Consider the following 19,551-nt stretch of genomic DNA (forward strand, 5'->3'; position numbering starts at 1 on the left):
CAAGCCAGTCAAGTTCTTCCACACCGATCTCAACAAACCATTTCTGTACGATCCTCGCTTTGTGCATGGGGGCATTGTCATACTGAAACTGGAAAGGGCCTTTCCAGAACTGTTGCGACAAAGTTGGAAGCACAGAATCGTCTAGAATGTCATTGTATGCTGTAGAGTTAAGATTTCCTTTCACTGGAACTAAGGGCCCGAACTATGAAAAACAGTCCCAGACCAATATTCCTCCTCCATCAAACTTTACAGTTGTCACTATGCATTGGGGGAGGTAGCGTTCTCCTGGCATCCGCCAAACACAGATTTGTCTGTCGGACTCTCAGATGGTGAAGCGTGATTCGTCACTCCATAGAATGTGTTTCCACTGCTCCAGAGTTCAATGGCAGCGAGCTTTACACTCCAGCCGACGCTTGGCATTTCGCATGGTGAGGTTTCTGTGCGGCTGCTCGGCCATGGAATCCCATTTCATGACGCTCCCAACAAACAGTTATTGTGCTGATGTTGCTTCCAGAGGCAATTTGGAACTCGGTAGTGAGTGTTGCAACCGAGGACAGACGATTTGTACGCGCTACATGCTTAAGCTCTCTGCGGTCCCCTTCTGTGAGCTTGTGTGGCCTACCACTTTGCAGCTGAGCCGTTGCTGCTCCGAGATGTTTCCACTTCACAATAACAGCACTTACAGTTGACCGGGGCAGCTCTAGCAAGGCAGAAATTTGACAAACTGACTTATTGGAAAGGTGGCATCCTATGATGGTCACTGAGCTCTTCAGAAAGACATTCTACTGTCAATGTTTGTCTATGGAGATTGCATGTCTGTGTGCTCGATTTTATACACCTGTCAGCAACGGATGTGGCTGAAATAGCCAAATCCACTAATTTGAAGGGGTGTCCACATGCTTTTGTAAATACAGTGTAGTAGTAGGCCTGACCCATGTCCTGATCAGATACACCTCAACACTCACAAACTTATGTCTGTCATCATTGCTTATGTGGAAGACTGTGTGATAGAAGCAGTTTCTTTACATTTAAGTCATTTAGCAGACGCTCTTATCCAGAGCGACTTACAATACCACACAATATTCCTGTAAAGAGACAGTCTCTTTTCAGTGGAACATCCCGACAACAGCACTGAGTGAGTTTTCTCAGGAATAAAGCAGTTGGCATTGTTGTGAATGTAATGTAGAAGACTGTTCAGCAAGGTTATTTCCAGTCATAAAAAGGAACTGGGTAGACGACAAGAGCGACTGCAGCTTTGGCACCCGTTTTGTTTTCATGTTTTTCTACCATTAAGGCTTTCACTGCATCCTCCCGTGCCAACGAGTGACTTAAAATCAAACAGTAGAATGCAGACGGCCCCAAAACCAGCTCTTCAAGCCAACATTCAGTCACAAAGCCCCCTCCCATTTTCTCTGTAACTGTATTGCCTTTTATAGAATTGCTTTGTGTTGCATTTTTCTGCTGCTCTGTAGAATATGGCTTGGATTTATTATTGAGGCTATAGAGATAACAGTGTTTATGATTCAGTCTGATAAAGAAAGAGGCCATTAAAATTCCTTCCCTGGCAATCATTTTTTATGAGTATTTTCAGTAGCTGGTTGAACAATGACCTGTTATAACCAAGGCTGACGTAAGTTTGGCGAGCGCTGGGAAAACGCACTACAAAACACAGCTTCAACACATTGTTTATTTGAACGGCCAATGTAATGGTCCTGTTCGCCTGCCTCTCTTTCTCAAGTCTTTACTTATCCAATTTTTGCATTTTGAGGCGGTAATGTTGATACATGAAGCATGAAGTCCTCTTTGCTGATTTCCTGTATTAATCACTCCAGGCCCTGTCAGGGACTGTCCAATGTAATCCACTGCTAACTCTCCTGACCACTGTCTTGTTCATAGGCACCAAACGGAAGCAAATGGACTGAAACAGGGAGGGACTACCTCGACCTGTCCAATAGAAAGCGTTAATTTTCACTTTGTATTGCAACAAATTTAAAAAAAATATATATATGTTGCATGCCTTCTTGAACTCAACCAATGTTTGTGAAGTGATTCAGCCACATGCCTCAGATGAAATGCCAGATGGGCAGCAGTGACATCAACCAGCGTTAATGTTTAACCACAGAGTTAATGCCTCAGATCCACACATTACTTCTGAGATGAGAGCAGACTGCACCCAAATCAGAAAAATCCTCATCAATATCAAGTTCCTGAATAGGAATCTTTTCCCTTGGCGGTTGAGCAACAGCTCATAGAACAAAGAGGATATTTGTATAATGTGATGACTAAACAAGCATCCTGTTCTTGACAGTGTGTTTGTAATGAGTGCTGTGTACTGATGAGAATATGAAGGCATTCACAGTAATAGGGACATGTGGAGTTGTTTAACTGGAATGATGGCATAAGGCTGAGCTAATGGGGGGAGGTAATAGACCAGCGTTTCCCAAACTCGGTCCTCAGGACCCCAAGGGGTGTACGTTTTCGTCTTTGCCCTAACACTACGCATCTGATTCCAATAATCAAAGCTTGATGACTAGTTGATGATTTGAATCAGCTGTGTAGTGTTAGGGCAAAACATGCACCCATTGGGGTCTTAGGAAATGCTGGTCTAGACTAGTACACCATTGCTTTTCTTTCTGCTTGCTCTCCTAGTGAGATGACTTGCGTATCAGTGTTATCATTATATTGGTATACTGTAAGTAGAGGGGAGTTAGAGTGTACAGCAGTGGTGGCTGGTGTCACTTTAAATGGGGAGGACAGGCTCATAGTAATGGCTGGAACAGAGTGAAAGGAATGGTCTCAAACACATCTAACACCTGGTTTCCATGTATTTTGATACCATTTCATTCACTCCATTCATTATTATGAGCCGTCCTCCCCTCACCAGCCTCCTCTGATGTACAGTATCTACAGCACTTGAATAAACAGAAGTAACAGATGTCTGACGTTTGGTTTCCCTCAGCTCCAGACAGACGCAGAGAAGCACCTGGCCATCGAGCAGAACTCTGTGTGGTCCGGCAGCGACGAAGTTAAGAGGTCAGACGGTGTCTCGGACAACGGGCTCAAAATGGAGTCGGGCTCCAAGTATTGCCGCCACCCCTCAGACATGTCGGACGAGTCGGACAGGAGCTCCTCGGGCCGCAATACGCCCTCCGTGGCCCACACAGGTTCCTGGAGGCGGGGAATGAGCGCCCAGATGGGCGTAACCTCCCCCAGGACCAAGGGCCCCATCACGCCAGGCTGTGCAACTCTGAAGACCCATGTTACAGGTACATTACATACAGAGTAGAGACAGACGGAGCCCAGCAGCCACACTGTCTCTATATTGTTCTCTATCAGTCTGAACTATACTGAACAAAAAGATAAACGCAACGAAGTGTGCTCTTCACATGTACTGGGCAGATGGCAGACAATGTGTATGACATCGTGTGGGCGAGCGGTTTGCTGATGTCAACGTTGTGAACAGAGTACCCCATGGTGGCGGTGGGGTTATGGTATTGGCAGGCATAAGCTACAGACAATCAAGCAATCAAATGTATTTATAAAGCCCTTTTTACATCAGCTGATGTCACAAAGTGCTGTACAGAAACCCGGCCTAAAACCCCAAACAGCAAGCAATGCAGATGTAGAAGCACGGTGGCTAGGAAACTCCCTAGAAAGGCAGGCACCTAGGAAGTAACTAGAGAGGAACCAGACTCTGAGGGGTGGCCAGTCCTTTTCTGGCTGTGCCGGGTGGAGATTATAACAGTACATAGCCAAGATGTTCAAATGTTCATAGATGACGAGCAGGGTCAAATAATAATAATCAGAGTGGTTGTAGAGGGTGCAACAGGTCAGCACCGCAGGAGTAAATGTCAGTTGGCTTTTCATAGCCGATCATTCAGAGTTAGAGACTGCAGGTGCGTTAGAGAGAGCGAGTCGAAAATAGCAGGTCTGGGACAAGGTAGCACGTCCGGTGAACAGCTCAGGGTTCCATAGCCGCAGACAGAACAGTTGAAACTGGAGCAGCAGCACGTCCAGGTGGACTGGGGACAGCAAGGAGTCATCAGGACAGGTAGTCCTGAAGCATGGTCCTAGGGCTCAGGTCCTCTGAGAGAAGAGAAAAAGAGAGAGAGTTAGAGAGAGCATACTTAAAATTCCCACAGGACACCAGATAAGACAGGAGAAAGACTGATCCTAGCCCCCCGACACATAAACTATTGCTGCATAAATACTGGAGGCTAAGACAAGCGGGGTCGGGAGACACTGTGGCCCCATCCAACGATGCAATGAACACAATTGCATTTTATAGATGGCAATTTGAATGCAGAGAGATACTGAGACAAGATCCCGAGGCCCATTATCGTGCCATTAATCCGCTGCCATCACCTCATGTTTCAGCATGATAATTCGCTGTCCCATATTGCAAGGATCTGTACACAATTCCTGGAAGCTGAAAATGTCCCAGTTCTTCCATGGCTTGCATACTCACCAGACATGTCACCCATTGAGCTTGTTTGGGACGCTCTGGATCGACGTGTATGACAGCATGTGCCAGTTTCCGCCAATATCCAGCAACTTCGCACAGCCATTGAAGAGGAGTGGGACAACATTCCACAGGCCACAGTCAACAGCCTGATCAACTTTATGCGAAGGAGATGTGTCGCGCTGCATCAGGCAAATGGTGATCACACCAGATACTGACTGGTTTTCTGATCCACGCCCCTACCTTGTTTTTAGGGTATCTGTGACCAACAGATGCATATCTGTATTCCCAGTTGTGAAATCCATAGATTAGGGCCTAATGAGTTTATTACAATTGACTGATTTGTCTCAGTAAAATCTTTGAAATTGTTGCATGTTGCATTTATATTTTTGTTTAATGTACATGTGTTCCTGTAGTGTGTGATGAGGCAGCCAGCAGTCAACCACAGATACGTTGTATCTGGTGGGCCATGGTTGATAGACTGTCATGTCTCCACCCACAGGTAAAACGGACGACGCCAAGGTGTCTGAGAAAGGCCAACATTATCTCTCTCCCCGGGCCAAGTGTAGCATGCAGCGCTCCCCATCAGACACGGGCCGCAGCAGTGGAGACGAGGCCAAGAAGCCCCCCTCCTCCTCCAGCCGCACCCCCACCACCAACACCTTTGGATTTAAGAAGCATGCAGGAGGAGGTATGACCATGGTGACAGCCAGCGGAGTGACCATCACCAGTGGCTCAGCCACCCTGGGAAAGATCCCCAAGTCAGTGCAGCTCCACGGGGGTCGGGGTCTTGGTCGCCAGGCCAGTGTGGATGATGGCTACCTACCTGTGAGCTCACACTCCACCCTGCAGTACCGCAGCCTCCCCCGGCCCAGCAGAGCCTCTGGTGGGGGACGTAGCACAAGCCGCTCGTCCAGCACCAGCATCGACTCCAATCTCAGCAGCAAGTCCAACACGCTCCATGGCCCCAAAAGCCGCAGCCAAGTCCCCAAACCCAGCGCTGGTGGCACCCCCCTTCCTGGCTCTGGATCCAACCAGACAGACCGGGAGAAGGGGGTGTCCTCTGAAGCCAGTCCCACAGCCCTGGGAGTCAGGCAACCAGGGGGAAAGTACCCAGATGTCTCCTCCCCTACCATGCGCAGGTCAGCCCACCACCTCCATACCCCTTAGCCCCAGTCATCAGGCGCTGTCTCACACTAACACTGGATGAGTCTGAGAGCTCCTTCCACTAGCCCTGAAAGCACTACCACACTGGCCTGCTTATGATTCCATGGCCAGGTGCTTATGATTCCCACTGTGCAAAACTGGTTGAATCAATGTTGTTTCCACATCATTTCAACCCCCAAAAGCTATGTGGTGGCGTTGAATCAACGTGGAAAACTCATTGAATTTGCAAAAAAGAATCAACGTAACTTTTTAAATAAATCCAATGGCATGACATTTTTTGTTGATTTCACGTTACATTCACAATAGTTGACAACTCAGTCAAATGTAAATCAAAACTAGACATGAACTGATGTTTGTGCCCAATGGGTATGTGACATATTCATGGAACAGTGCAAACTGATTTTAGTTGGGATAATAATCATATCAGCGTTGTAGTAACATAAAATAAAACTGAGAGCTCTTGGCTTATCAGGGTTTCATGATGTCTGCCCATGAATCATGAGTGATTTAAAAGGCTTGGCTTATCACTAGGCCTCTCTTGATATAATGGCCTATCAGTGGTCATTAAAAGCAGGGTGACAGGGCCCAGTCTGAGGGTACAGTGTTTTCTCTAGCTCAAACCCAGTGCTGGGTTGGCTGATGTTGCTTTATCTGATAATGCTGCTTGGACTTAACTAATTGCCTGATGAGGTAATGAGAAAATGTAGCATCTGTTTCCCCTCAGTGGTCTGAGAGTCTCCCTTCTCATTTAACCCTTGATTATTTAATGTTGTCCAAGCTAATATGGCGTCTGTAGGACATACTTTACACCCTGTTTTAATGTAAATGACGAGTTGATAAAAATGCGCGGTCGAACATGGACAGCCAAACCGGACCAGCGAATCAGAGAGATGGATATATTTGTCTTCTGATGATGTGATTATACCATGAAGTAGGGATTGTGTTGTCGTGCCAACGTTATAATATACATTTGTGTTGCTTATCTTTGCATTAAGGAGTATTTTAATCAAAGATTACTTCAACAATTCCCGGCTTAAACCCATGTACCATTTAACTCTCCTCTCACTCTTCTCCTCTGTTTCCTTCCCGTGCCGTCCAGACTGTTCGGAGGCAAGCAGGGCAAGCAGCATGCCCCAGTCACCACCGCAGAGAACATGAACAACTCCACTGTCATCTCCAACCTCCATGCCAACTCTGGCCAGCAGGGTGGCGCTCTGGACTCCCCCTCAGCCAGTAGCGGGGGCAGTAGCCCTCTTTATGGGGGTGGAGGTCGTCTGGGTGTGGAGGCACACTCCCTCTCCCCACTGGCCTCCAGTCCCAGTTCGGCCCTGTCCACCCCCTCCCACAGCCTGGCCTGGAACAGCACCCTGAGCAGGGACACTCTGAGCCCCGGCTACCCCTCCCTCAGCAGCCTTGCCACCAGCAGCGAGTCCATCGACCTGTCTCTGGGCAGCGGAGGCCACGGACACCACAGCCCTGGTCACGACACACTGCCAGCCTGCGTCAGGAACAACGGCATCAAAACTGGCTTCTCAGACAGGTAGAAGTGGGTTTGGTTTAGGAGCTGCCAGGTGTGGCTATGTGTTTTAATGTCGGCTACATGCTCTCCTCTCTTTTTTTCCCTTTGTATCTCAACCTTCGTTCTGTTGTGTTCATGAGGGTTTAGTCACTTTCTAACAGTAGAGTTTGAGTGGCCATATTGATGATCTAGGAGATGATAGGAGACTGACTCCAAGTTGTTGGTGTAATGAAAGCATGGATTCTATCTTGACTGTTGATCTCTCTGTTTCCCCGTTCTATCTGTGCTCCTCCTCTCTCTGTTGTTTACCCTTACCCCCTAACACCCTACACCACTAACCCCTCCCTTCCCCCTAGCCCTCTCTCCTCTCCCTTGGGTAGTCCCAGCCGAAACACTTTACCCCGGAAACAGGACAGGTAAATGTGTCTATATGGAGTTAGGCTTGCCTGATGGTGAAACAGCTGCCTGTGTGTAGTGTCCTGTGTTTGTGAAGTGACTGTTGGATGTTATCGCTGCCTCCATCTCTTTCACGGCATGTATAATGCCCTCTGCTGGCTACACTGGGAAGGACAGGGCTGGAGTCTGAAACATAATCTTGAGATGTATATCAGTGTGTGGAACTAAGAAAGATCACACCACAGCTGTGAAGCTTCTATAGGTAGCTGTTATCTGTAGCTGTGTCCTGTCTCTATGTTTTGTCTACATGTTGAGAATGGCCACACACCTACCTCCACCAAACATGAATTGCCCCTATGTTTCGTTTTTTGGGCTGGGTTTAGATGTGTATATTACACCCGTTGTTTTACTCAACCAAGGGCTGAACTCCCAAAACACATCTCTGTATGCCACCATTTCCTTGAGCAGTTTACTCAGGAAAAAAATACATACATAAAAAAAATGAATATAAGTATTTATTGTTGTATAATGTTTTTGGGGGGGTGGTATTAAGTATGGTTTTCATGAACATACATTGACGTACAACTTCCACCTGTATCATACAATATATGATGCATGATCCCATGCTCTGTGTAGACCATGTTGTGACTGTACACCCTGCACGTTATCACGTTATCAGCCTTGATGTTACCCATGTGCCTCCCTGTCCACCAACAGCCTAGGTTATTATCATTATCTGTGCAGATTGTGACTTGCAGCATTCACACAAAGATGTGGATGTGAGGTTGGATTTTCAGCATCTCCTGTCATCTCTCTGCAGGTACGGCCACCTGCCCCAGCTACGTAGTCATGACGACCACCGAGATTGGCTGCGTTCCCACTCTGCAGGAGGTCTTCAGGAGTCTGCCGCCAGCTCACCCTTCTACCCCACCTCCAGCCTCACCTCGCCCTCCGGAGCCCGCTTCAACTTCTCCCAGCTTGGTAGGTGTAGCCTCAACCCTCCCTACTCATCACTTTGATTAACACTATAGGAGCAGTGATAGTCATCACTGTACAATGGACTAAATATTGTGTACATGCTGGCTTAATGTTTCGTCTCTCTCAAGAGACTTCTCCGATAGTGTAAGGAAAAGTAGTAGTGATTATATCTGTTATGTTTTATTTCACTCTTACTTTCCACTATGAGTGAAGAGTAAGATACAAATGGCAAACATGTCTGATCAATGCCCTCTGTCCATGTCTGTTTTCAACATATTCTTTGACCTTTGTTATGTGACGGTTGTGTCCCAGCAGGCAGCCCTACCACGGTGGCACAGATCAACCTGGCAAACCTCCGCAGCGGCCTGGCCAATCAGGATGGTTCGTATGACCCATACAGTGACCCCCGTCTGAGGAACTCGTCCATGTCTCTAGAGGAGAAGAGTCGCACCATGACCAGCTCTGGGTCCTTCAGAGAAGGCCTGGAGGAGGGTAAGACAGACTGACATACCCCTCCATCTACCTGCTATCACACAGAGCCTCAGAGAAATTGAGAGCTTGGGACTATAAGGTTCTATCTGCATAGCCGTGTTCTGTTCAATGTTCTCTAACTATATAGTACTCTAAAAACTCCAATTCATGTTGTTAAATTCAAAATAATACAAGATTTAAAAAATCACTGACACCATTCAAACCAAGAATCATCTTTTTGCAGAAAGAACCTTATCGTCCCAAGCTCTCGAAATGCAGGTACATTTATTTATTTGATAGATGACTTCCACTCCACATGTCAGAGTCTATCTAGCAGATAGCGAAGGAGTCAGGCGCAGGACACAGGTAAGAGTAAAAAACACTGTATTTACTCAATCCAAGAACGGAACAATACTCCTGTTACAAAACAAGGACAAAACAGGACTCGAACTCCAACACACGAAAGACAATCACGCACAAAACAGAAAGGGAAACCAGAGGGTTAAATAAGGAACATAATCATGAGATGGGAACCAGGTGTGTAAACAGACAAAACAAAAGGAAAAATGAAACATGGATCGGTGGCCGCTAGAAAGCCGGTGACGTCGAACGCCGCCCAAACAAGGAGAGGGAACAACTTCGGTGGAAGTCGACACCACATGCTTATGTGAACTTCCATTTGACTTCTGAATGGATTAGAATTCCTTTTAAAAAATCGAGCCATGCTTGCAGATTGTTGTTAACTAAGAGGGTTTTTGTGAAAGCCTTTTTAACAGGGCACTATTGAAAGATATACTTTTTTTAATTTACAAAATGAATGTTTATTGAATCCACACGCTTGTTCAACCAACCATTTAAATCACTAGTGAAGTATTTCATTATTATTTCAGTCTTTCCACACGTTAACAGTTGAATTGGGACACACAAAGAAGCAGTTTGTTCGATGTACGTACATAGACTGAGGTTTGATGATTGACTACACTTCTTTGGCTGAATGTCTCTTGTGGTTTATTGCTTGTCCCGAGGCTCTCTCTTTAACTGATCCCTGTATGATGTCAATTTCTTGGCTGGTGTTGGCTGTTGATTTGTTCGTGTCCAAGGGCAAGTCTCAGAGTCATGTTGAGCTGTGGTGTTGTGGCATGTAGGCCAAGGTTAGGAGGAGGAGGAGGAGGAGGAGAAGGAAGAGAAAGGCTGATAAATATCTCCTCTCCCATCGCAGATTGACATCTGACTCAACACCAGCTCTACAGACCCGTTCTCTCTCCAGACAGGAGCAGGGCGCAGGGTTGTGTTTGATGGCACCTCTACAGACCCTCTCTCTCCAGACAGGAGCAGGGCGCAGGGTTGTGTTTGATGGCACCTCTACAGACCCACTCTCTCTCCAGACAGGAGCAGGGCACAGGGTTGTGTTTGATGGCACCTCTACAGACCCTCTCTCTCCAGACAGGAGCAGGGCACAGGGTTGTGTTTGATGGCACCTCTACAGACCCTCTCTCTCCAGACAGGAGCAGGGCACAGGGTTGTGTTTGATGGCACCTCTACAGACCCTCTCTCTCCAGACAGGAGCAGGGCACAGGGTTGTGTTTGATGGCACCTCTACAGACCCTCTCTCTCTCCAGACAGGAGCAGGGCACAGGGTTGTGTTTGATGGCACCTCTACAGACCCTCTCTCTCCAGACAGGAGCAGGGCACAGGGTTGTGTTTGATGGCACCTCTACAGACCCTCTCTCTCTCCAGACAGGATTGTGTTTGATGGCAGACCCTCTCTCTCTCCAGACAGGAGCAGGGCACAGGGTTGTGTTTGATGGCACCTCTACAGACCCTCTCTCTCTCCAGACAGGAGCAGGGCACAGGGTTGTGTTTGATGGCACCTCTACAGACCCACTCTCTCTCCAGACAGGAGCAGGGCACAGGGTTGTGTTTGATGGCACCTCTACAGACCCACTCTCTCCAGACAGGAGCAGGGCACAGGGTTGTGTTTGATGGCACCTCTACAGACCCACTCTCTCTCCAGACAGGAGCAGGGCACAGGGTTGTGTTTGATGGCACCTCTACAGACCCTCTCTCTCCAGACAGGAGCAGGGCACAGGGTTGTGTTTGATGGCACCTCTACAGACCCACTCTCTCTCCAGACAGGAGCAGGGCACAGGGTTGTGTTTGATGGCACCTCTACAGACCCACTCTCTCTCCAGACAGGAGCAGGGCACAGGGTTGTGTTTGATGGCACCTCTACAGACCCACTCTCTCCAGACATGAGCAGGGCACAGGGTTGTGTTTGATGGCACCTCTACAGACCCTCTCTCCAGACAGGAGCAGGGCACAGGGTCAGACAGGAGCAGGGCACAGGGTTGTGTTTGATGGCACCTCTACAGACCCTCTCTCTCCAGACAGGAGCAGGGCACAGGGTTGTGTTTGATGGCACCTCTACAGACCCTCTCTCTCCAGACAGGAGCAGGGCACAGGGTTGTGTTTGATGGCACCTCTACAGACCCTCTCTCTCCAGACAGGAGCAGGGCACAGGGTTGTGTTTGATGGCACCTCTACAGACCCACTCTCTCTCCAGACAGGAGCAGGGCACAGGGTTGTGTTTGATGGCACCTCTACAGACCCACTCTCTCTCCAGACAGGAGCAGGGCACAGGGTTGTGTTTGATGGCACCCCAGTGCCTACTTTTGTACTTTTAGATCACAAGTGATAGAGTAAACCTGGGGAAATATCTGCTCTAATCACAGTACATGTAGATGTACTCTACCTTCTTTCAGGACTCCTAAATATATGTTTCAGAAAAGACAAGCATCCATTCCCAACTTGAAAAATGAATCCAACGTCCTAGCATGTAAAGGTGTAATCTGGGATATGTACTGCAGTTCAATGGTCATTTCAAAGAATAATATAGGTAACTGCCAAAATAATGGAAACAATTGATTAACGAGGGATACAAAGTATATTGAAAGCAGGTGCTTCCACACAAGTGTGGAATTAATATCCCACCATTCATTACCAGCTCCACATATATAAGAAACATTAATGTGTTGAAAAACCCAAATTGTTTGCCTGGTCAACTTACACAGAGCTCGGTTGTCCCACCAGAAATGCCACCAGGGGTCTTTTCATAGTCCCCAAATCCAGAACAAATTCAAGAAAGCGTACAGTATTATATAGAGCCCTAATTACATGGAACATACTTCCATCTCATATTGCTGAAATAAACAGCAAACCTTATTTCAAAAATCAGATAAAGCAACACCTCACAGCACAAAGCCTCTCCCTTAATTGACCTAGATAGTTTGTGTGTATGCATTGATATGTAGGCTGTTTGCCTTTTTACAAAATCTATGTAGTTCTGTCTTTGAGCTGTTCCTGTCTATTGATGTTCTGTATTATGTCATTCTGTATTATGTTTCATGTTTTGTGTTGAACCCCATGAAGAGTAGCTGCTGCTTTTGCAACAGCTAATGGGGAGCCTAATAAAATACCAAAATACCATCATGCTTTGGATCAGGTATACAAATGCTGGGCAGGTCCAGTTGCCTATTATTTTGGCTATCATGGCTAGAAGAAGAGATCTCAGTGACTTTGAAAGAGGGGAGACTGTTGGGGCACGTTTGGCAGAAGCTCCAGTGACAAAAACTGCTCAACTTGCTGATATTTCACGATATGCCGTTGCCGTCTCAGTCACCAGATATCAATCCTATTGAACAATTACGGGAGATTCTGTAGTGGCGATTGAGACAGCGTTTTCCACCAATGAAAACAAAATGCCAAATTATGGAATTTCTTGAGGAAAACTAGTGTCTCATTCCCTACCATCTAGGGTTCCCGAGTGGCGCAGCGGTTTAAGGCTTAGTGCTTGAGATTTTACTACAGACACCCTGGTTCAAATCCAGGCTGTGATTGGGAGTCCCATAGGGCAGTGCACAATTGGCCCATGTTTGACTGGTGTAGGCTGTCATTGTAAATAAGAATTTGTTCTTAACCCACTTGCCCATTTAAATTAAGGTAAAATAAAAATGATCTATCCACACACGTCAATGAACTCTGTGACACCTGAATCAGTCTGGAGAACACACTCAGGGCTCTGGATAACTGGCTTGTTTGTACAAATGCTTCATAAGCAGATAAGCATTTAGTTAAGTTTGGCACATCCCGTTGCTGTCGTTTTTAGTCCTGCAGGGATATTGTGGTTCCATTAAATGATGATGAATGAAGAGAGAGAGGCTGTGTTAATGTTATGGCATTGACAGTACTCACTAGAGAATATGTAAGGGATAATCAACAATTTCCACAGAACGCATAAGCCCTTAACGAAGGACTGTGTTCATTTGCAGGTAGAAATGTGTTTAGGTTTACTAGATAGCTACAGTAGTTGCCTTGGTAACCAAACAGACTTGCTAGTTAACTAACCAAACCATCAGTCTTAACTTGCTATTATGGAAATCAAATTCAACAATGCCAATAATGTTTTCAATTCGACTTTTGCTTTCAAAATCGGCTCAAACATAGGACATGTAAGAATGAACCATAGCCATTGAATTCTACCATGCTCATATACCGTGCGTTAAAGGGAAACGGGGCCTAGTGGTTAGAGCATTGGACTGAGGTGTATAGGCTAATGACTGCTGGTAAAGTGTGAATGCATCATACAGTTGAGTTTGGACATGTGAACTGTAGAGTTAGTCAGAGTGGTGCTGCTGTGTGTGTTTCAACCATATCAGCACAATTAAAGTGTAGACTACAAAGTAAACTAGTTACATTAACAGCGCCACACACACACACAAGTACAGCACCTCTGTTGTAAACGTTCAGTCAGGGGACCTGTTCATGCATGTTCCTGTTTCCAGTCTTCAGGTTGAGATTAATCCCTGCTTATGTGAATCATACACCCACCACTGGTTGAATCAAAGTTGTTTCCACGTCATTTCAATGAAATGATGTGGAACCAACGTGTAATTGACATCTGTGCCCAGTGTGCCATGAATGATGTCAGCAGATGAATGAGTTGAACGTTGTGTTTTTGTTTCTCTCCAGTCCACGCCTCCTCTGTGTCTCTGGTGTCCAGCACTTCGTCTGTCTACTCCACGGTGAGCGCCACTTCCCTGTCTGTCTATGCACTCCACTGACTATCCAAACATATGGATGTGCTAAGGGCTGGTTTCCCAGACACAGATTAAGCCTAGTCCTGGGCTAAAAAGTTATTTTAATTTTAATTCTTCATTGAGCATACTTTTTAGTTTAGGACTAGGGTTAATCTGGTTTCCACTAGCTTCCATAGCCACAAAGTCAGATTCCCCAGCCACAAAGTCAGATTCCCCAGCCACAAAGTCAGATTCCCCAGCCACAAAGTCAGATTCCCCAGCCACAAAGTCAGATTCCCCAGCCACAAAGTCAGATTCCCCAGCCACAGAGTCAGATTCCCCAGCCACAGAGTCAGATTCCCCAGCCACAGAGTCAGATTCCCCAGCCACAGAGTCAGATTCCCCAGCCACAGAGTCAGATTCCCCAGCCACAGAGTCAGATTCCCCAGCCAGCCACAGAGTCAGATTCCCCAGCCACAGAGTCAGATTCCCCAGCCACAGAGTCAGATTCCCCAGCCACAGAGTCAGATTCCCCAGCCACAGAGTCAGATTCCCCAGCCACAGAGTCAGATTCCCCAGCCACAGAGTCAGATTCCCCAGCCACAGAGTCAGATTCCCCAGCCACAGAGTCAGATTCCCCAGCCACAGAGTCAGATTCCCCAGCCACAGAGTCAGATTCCCCAGCCACAGAGTCAGATTCCCCAGCCACAGAGTCAGATTCCCCAGCCACAGAGTCAGATTCCCCAGCCACAGAGTCAGATTCCCCAGCCACAGAGTCAGATTCCCCAGCCACAGAGTCAGATTCCCCAGCCACAAAGTACAAATGAGCTCCATTTTTGGTCTAAAATTAAGGTTACACTCTTACAAAAAAGGGTTATTTGGCTGTCCCATAGAAGAAACATTTTTGGTTCCAGGTAGAACTATTTTGGGTTCTCTAAAGGGATCTACCGGGAACCAAAAGGGATTCTTCAAAGGGTTATCCTATGGGGATAGCCAAAAACATTTTTAGGTTCTAGATAGTGTAGGGTTAGGCATAAGGTTATGTCTGAATTGACTGCTGAATTGCATTGCGAGTTAACTGTGCCCCTAGGGATTCACTGTAGCCTTAGATGGAAAATGAATATGTTCAGATTGTTTGTCATGTCGTCTTATCCCATGCACACTCTGACATGCTGAACCCTGTTTGTTTCCTTCTCTTTGCTCCTCTTCTATTTCCATAGCCTGAGGAGAAAGCTCAGTCAGAGGTAAGAACAACTTTGTGTATTTTACTTTCACACAATGTGTCAGGTTCTCCCCAAGGAGAGGTGGGGGTGGAGTCAGGCGCAGGAGAGAGCGAATGTAGCCCAAACAATCCCAAACAATCCCGCACAAAACCAAGAGGGTAGGGCGAGATTAAAATACCCCACTAAGGTGAACGACAAGACAGACAAAACCAAATGAAAAGGAAAAAGGATCGGTGGCAGCTAGTAGACCGCCGAGCGCCGCCCGAACAGGGAGAGGAGCTACCTTGGGTGGAAGTCGTGACACAATGTGACACCATTGATTCACTAATAATTGGATACTACAGAATTGGGGAGAAAAAGGGGATAAAATTAAAAAATATATTTAAAAAAGTGTTGAAATGCAGTAAGTAAAACAAAAATTATATTAGGGGGTGGTGGGCCCTCATAGGTCAGTGCCCCAAATGCAGTAGTCCGGCCCAGGTCACAGGTATGGTGTAATATGTTACAAAAAAAAAGGCTGATTTGTGATTTGTAACATAATACATCATACCTGTGACCTCATTACGAGGGCCGGACTACTGCATTTGGGGCACTGACCTATGAGGGCCCACCACCCCCTAATATAATTTTTGTTTTACTTACTGCATTTCAACACTTTTTTTCAAAAATATATATTTTTTTTTACCCACTTTTCCTCCCCAATTTCGTGGTATTATTATTCGTGACTATCTTGTCTCATCGCTACAACTCCCGTACGGGCTCGGGAGAGACGAAGGTCGAAAGTCATGCGTCCTCCGAAACACAACCCAACCAAGCCGCACTCCTTCTTAACACAGCACGCATCCAACCCGGAAGCCAGCCGGACCAATGTGTCGGAGGAAACACCGTGCACCTGGCGCCCGGCCCGCCACAGGAGTTGCTGGTGCGCGATGAGACAAGGATATCCCTACCGGCCAAACCCTCCCTAACCCGGAGGGTCCGTGTGCGTCGCCCCACGGACCTCCCAGTCGCGGCCGGCTGCGACAGAGCCTGGGCGCGAACCCAGGGTCTCTGGTGGCACAGCTAGCACTGTGATGCAAAAACCCTAGACCACTGCGCCACCTGGAAGGCCCAGCATTTCAACACATTTTGCCATGGTGCAGAGAGAAAAATGTACAGTTTTGCTATTCTACACATTTTCTCATGAGGCTAAGATAAAATGTTGCTATTTTAAAGCAAATGTCCTGCTATTCTATACATTTTGCCATGAGACTGAGAGAAATGTTGCTGTTTTAAAGCTAATTTACTGCAATTCTACACATTTTGCTATCTGATTTACTTTTATTTTGGAGGGTTTGGGGTCCCCCATAGCGGTATAACCATTTATGAGCCCTGAAGTTATTTGAGTAATACAAAGGCTTTGTTAGCAGCTGAACATGTACCAACTGACCCAGCTGCCCACCAGGAGCAACTAAATCCCTATCATTCTTACTTAAAATATTCTGTTATATTCAATGGAATACATACTACTGTATCATATATGGTATGTATCGTATTTCCTGTAGACAAGCATGATCTTGTTTTTCTGTTCTCAGATTCGTAAGCTGCGGAGAGAACTGGACGCCTCCCAAGAGAAGGTGTCTGCTCTGACCACTCAAATGAGTGCTAATGTAAGTACGATGGCAAAGGGTTACTATGCTGTGCACTGTGGTTCTCATTGTTATGCTACACTGGTAGAAACTGTATGTAATGTCTTGGTTGTGCTCAATGGAACTAATTTGTGTTAATGTTGCATATTACTGTGGAATGGTCTGAGAGGGGAAGCATTGAACATGACACAGTGGAATGGTCTGAGAGGGGAAGCATTGAACAGGACACTGTGTAATGGTCTGAGAGGGGAAGCATTGAACATGACACTGTGGAATGGTCTGAGAGGGGAAGCATTGAACGGGACACTGTGTAATGGTCTGAGAGGGGAAGCATTGAACAGGACACTGTGTAATGGTCTGAGAGGGGAAGCATTGAACAGGACACTGTGTAATGGTCTGAGAGGGGAAGCATTGAACATGACACAGTGGAATGGTCTGAGAGGGGAAGCATTGAACATGACACAGTGGAATGGTCTGAGAGGGGAAGCATTGAACAGGACACTGTGGAATGGTCTGAGTGGGGAAGCATTGAACATGACACTGTGGAATTGTCTGAGAGGGGAAACATTGAACATGACACTGTGGAATGGTCTGAGAGGGGAAGCATTGAACAGGACACTGTGTAATGGTCTGAGAGGGGAAGCATTGAACAGGACACTGTGTAATGGTCTGAGAGGGGAAGCATTGAACATGACACAGTGGAATGGTCTGAGAGGGGAAGCATTGAACATGACACAGTGGAATGGTCTGAGAGGGGAAGCATTGAACATGACACAGTGGAATGGTCTGAGAGGGGAAGCATTGAACAGGACACTGTGGAATTGTCTGAGAGGGGAAACATTGAACATGACACTGTGGAATGGTCTGAGAGGGGAAGCATTGAACATGACACTGTGGAATGGTCTGAGAGGGGAAGCATTGAACATGACACTGTGGAATGGTCTGAGAGGGGAAGCATTGAACAGGACACTGTGTAATGGTCTGAGAGGGGAAGCATTGAACATGACACAGTGGAATGGTCTGAGAGGGGAAGCATTGAACAGGACACTGTGGAATGGTCTGAGAGGGGAAGCATTGAACATGACACTGTGGAATGGTCTGAGAGGGGAAGCATTGAACAGGACACAGTGGAATGGTCTGAGAGGGGAAGCATTGAACAGGACACTGTGGAATGGTCTGAGAGGGGAAGCATTGAACATGACACTGGAATGGTCTGAGAGGGGAAGCATTGAACAGGACACAGTGGAATGGTCTGAGAGGGGAAGCATTGAACAGGACACTGTGGAATGGTCTGAGAGGGGAAGCATTGAACATGACACTGGAATGGTCTGAGAGGGGAAGCATTGAACATGACACTGTGGAATGGTCTGAGAGGGGAAGCATTGAACATGACACTGTGGAATGGTCTGAGAGGGGAAGCATTGAACATGACACTGTGGAATGGTCTGAGAGGGGAAGCATTGAACATGACACTGTGGAATGGTCTGAGAGGGGAAGCATTGAACATGACACTGTGGAATGGTCTGAGAGGGGAAGCATTGAACATGACACTGTGGAATGGTCTGAGAGGGGAAGCATTGAACAGGACACTGTGGAATGGTCTGAGAGGGGAAGCATTGAACATGACACTGTGGAATGGTCTGAGAGGGGAAGCATTGAACATGACACTGTGGAATGGTCTGAGAGGGGAAGCATTGAACATGACACTGTGGAATGGTCTGAGAGGGGAAGCATTGAACATGACACTGTGGAATGGTCTGAGAGGGGAAGCATTGAACATGACACTGTGGAATGGTCTGAGAGGGGAAGCATTGAACATGACACTGTGGAATGGTCTGAGAGGGGAAGCATTGAACATGACACTGTGGAATGGTCTGAGAGGGGAAGCATTGAACATGACACTGTGGAATGGTGTGGGAAGCATTGAACCCCATATCTTCTCTATCTGCTCTCTGAATGCAAACAAACACAATGGCCCAGCAGTAACGACCTAATGAAATGGTGCATCCTCTGGCCCGCATCCACACTGGTCATGTGATCTCACAACAGAGATTTCACAACAAAGCAGGTTGGAGGTTCCTGCAGCTGTAGAGACTTGGTGTGGAGTATGAAGGCTGTAGCCCCATGTAAGAGCACTCATATTAGGCTGCTAGAGTATGGCCTGACCCTAACGGCCCTACGAGACAGACCTGCACTAGGACCTGACTGACTGAATGACTGACTGGCTGACTTACCGAGAATAGATGGTTTGGCTGACAACGTCACAAAAATACATTGATGTAGCCGAAAGGTGTGCATTGTTTAATTATGAACGGTCAGATAGCTAGCAAAAATGACAAGAAGCCGCCATGTGGGGAATCGTAGGTGGCTTGTTTTAGCTAGTTTTATCTTCTCATCCATACCATGTCTTGTTTTAGCTAGTTTTATCTTCTCATCCATACCATGTCTTGTTTTAGCTAGTTTTATCTTCTCATCCATACCATGTCTTGTTTTAGCTAGTTTTATCTTCTCATCCATACCATTTCTTGTTTTAGCTAGTTTTATCTTCTCATCCATACCATGTCTTGTTTTAGCTAGTTTTATCTTCTCATCCATACCATGTCTTGTTTTAGCTAGTTTTATCTTCTCATCC

The 19,551-nt window shown here is 46.7% G+C and overlaps 1 protein-coding gene and 1 long non-coding RNA gene across 6 annotated transcripts in view; one reads left to right on the plus strand and one right to left on the minus strand.

The window, feature by feature from the left end:
• The window catches only part of LOC118395903 (neuron navigator 2-like), a 91,879-nt gene that overhangs the window by 53,706 nt on the left and 18,622 nt on the right, over positions 1-19,551 (plus strand). For 4 of the 5 annotated variants that reach the window (XM_052466225.1, XM_035789979.2, XM_052466224.1 and 1 more), the window contains 8 exons: positions 2,960-3,266; positions 4,965-5,604; positions 6,729-7,169; positions 8,365-8,525; positions 8,835-9,014; positions 14,022-14,074; positions 15,289-15,312; positions 16,866-16,940. In XM_052466225.1, coding sequence (XP_052322185.1) covers positions 2,960-3,266; positions 4,965-5,604; positions 6,729-7,169; positions 8,365-8,525; positions 8,835-9,014; positions 14,022-14,074; positions 15,289-15,312; positions 16,866-16,940 — 1,881 coding nt within the window. The remainder of the gene's footprint in view (positions 1-2,959; positions 3,267-4,964; positions 5,605-6,728; positions 7,170-8,364; positions 8,526-8,834; positions 9,015-14,021; positions 14,075-15,288; positions 15,313-16,865; positions 16,941-19,551) is intronic. The other variant, XM_035789982.2, reaches the window with a different exon arrangement.
• On the minus strand, positions 10,344-11,220 carry LOC127908308 (uncharacterized). The gene is made up of 3 exons (XR_008066762.1): positions 10,983-11,220; positions 10,865-10,924; positions 10,344-10,471 (listed from the first exon to the last, which is right to left on the minus strand). It is a non-coding gene; the product is annotated as an uncharacterized LOC127908308 (long non-coding RNA).

Source organism: Oncorhynchus keta, chromosome 17, assembly GCF_023373465.1.
Source record: "Oncorhynchus keta strain PuntledgeMale-10-30-2019 chromosome 17, Oket_V2, whole genome shotgun sequence".
Taxonomy (NCBI): domain Eukaryota; kingdom Metazoa; phylum Chordata; class Actinopteri; order Salmoniformes; family Salmonidae; genus Oncorhynchus; species Oncorhynchus keta.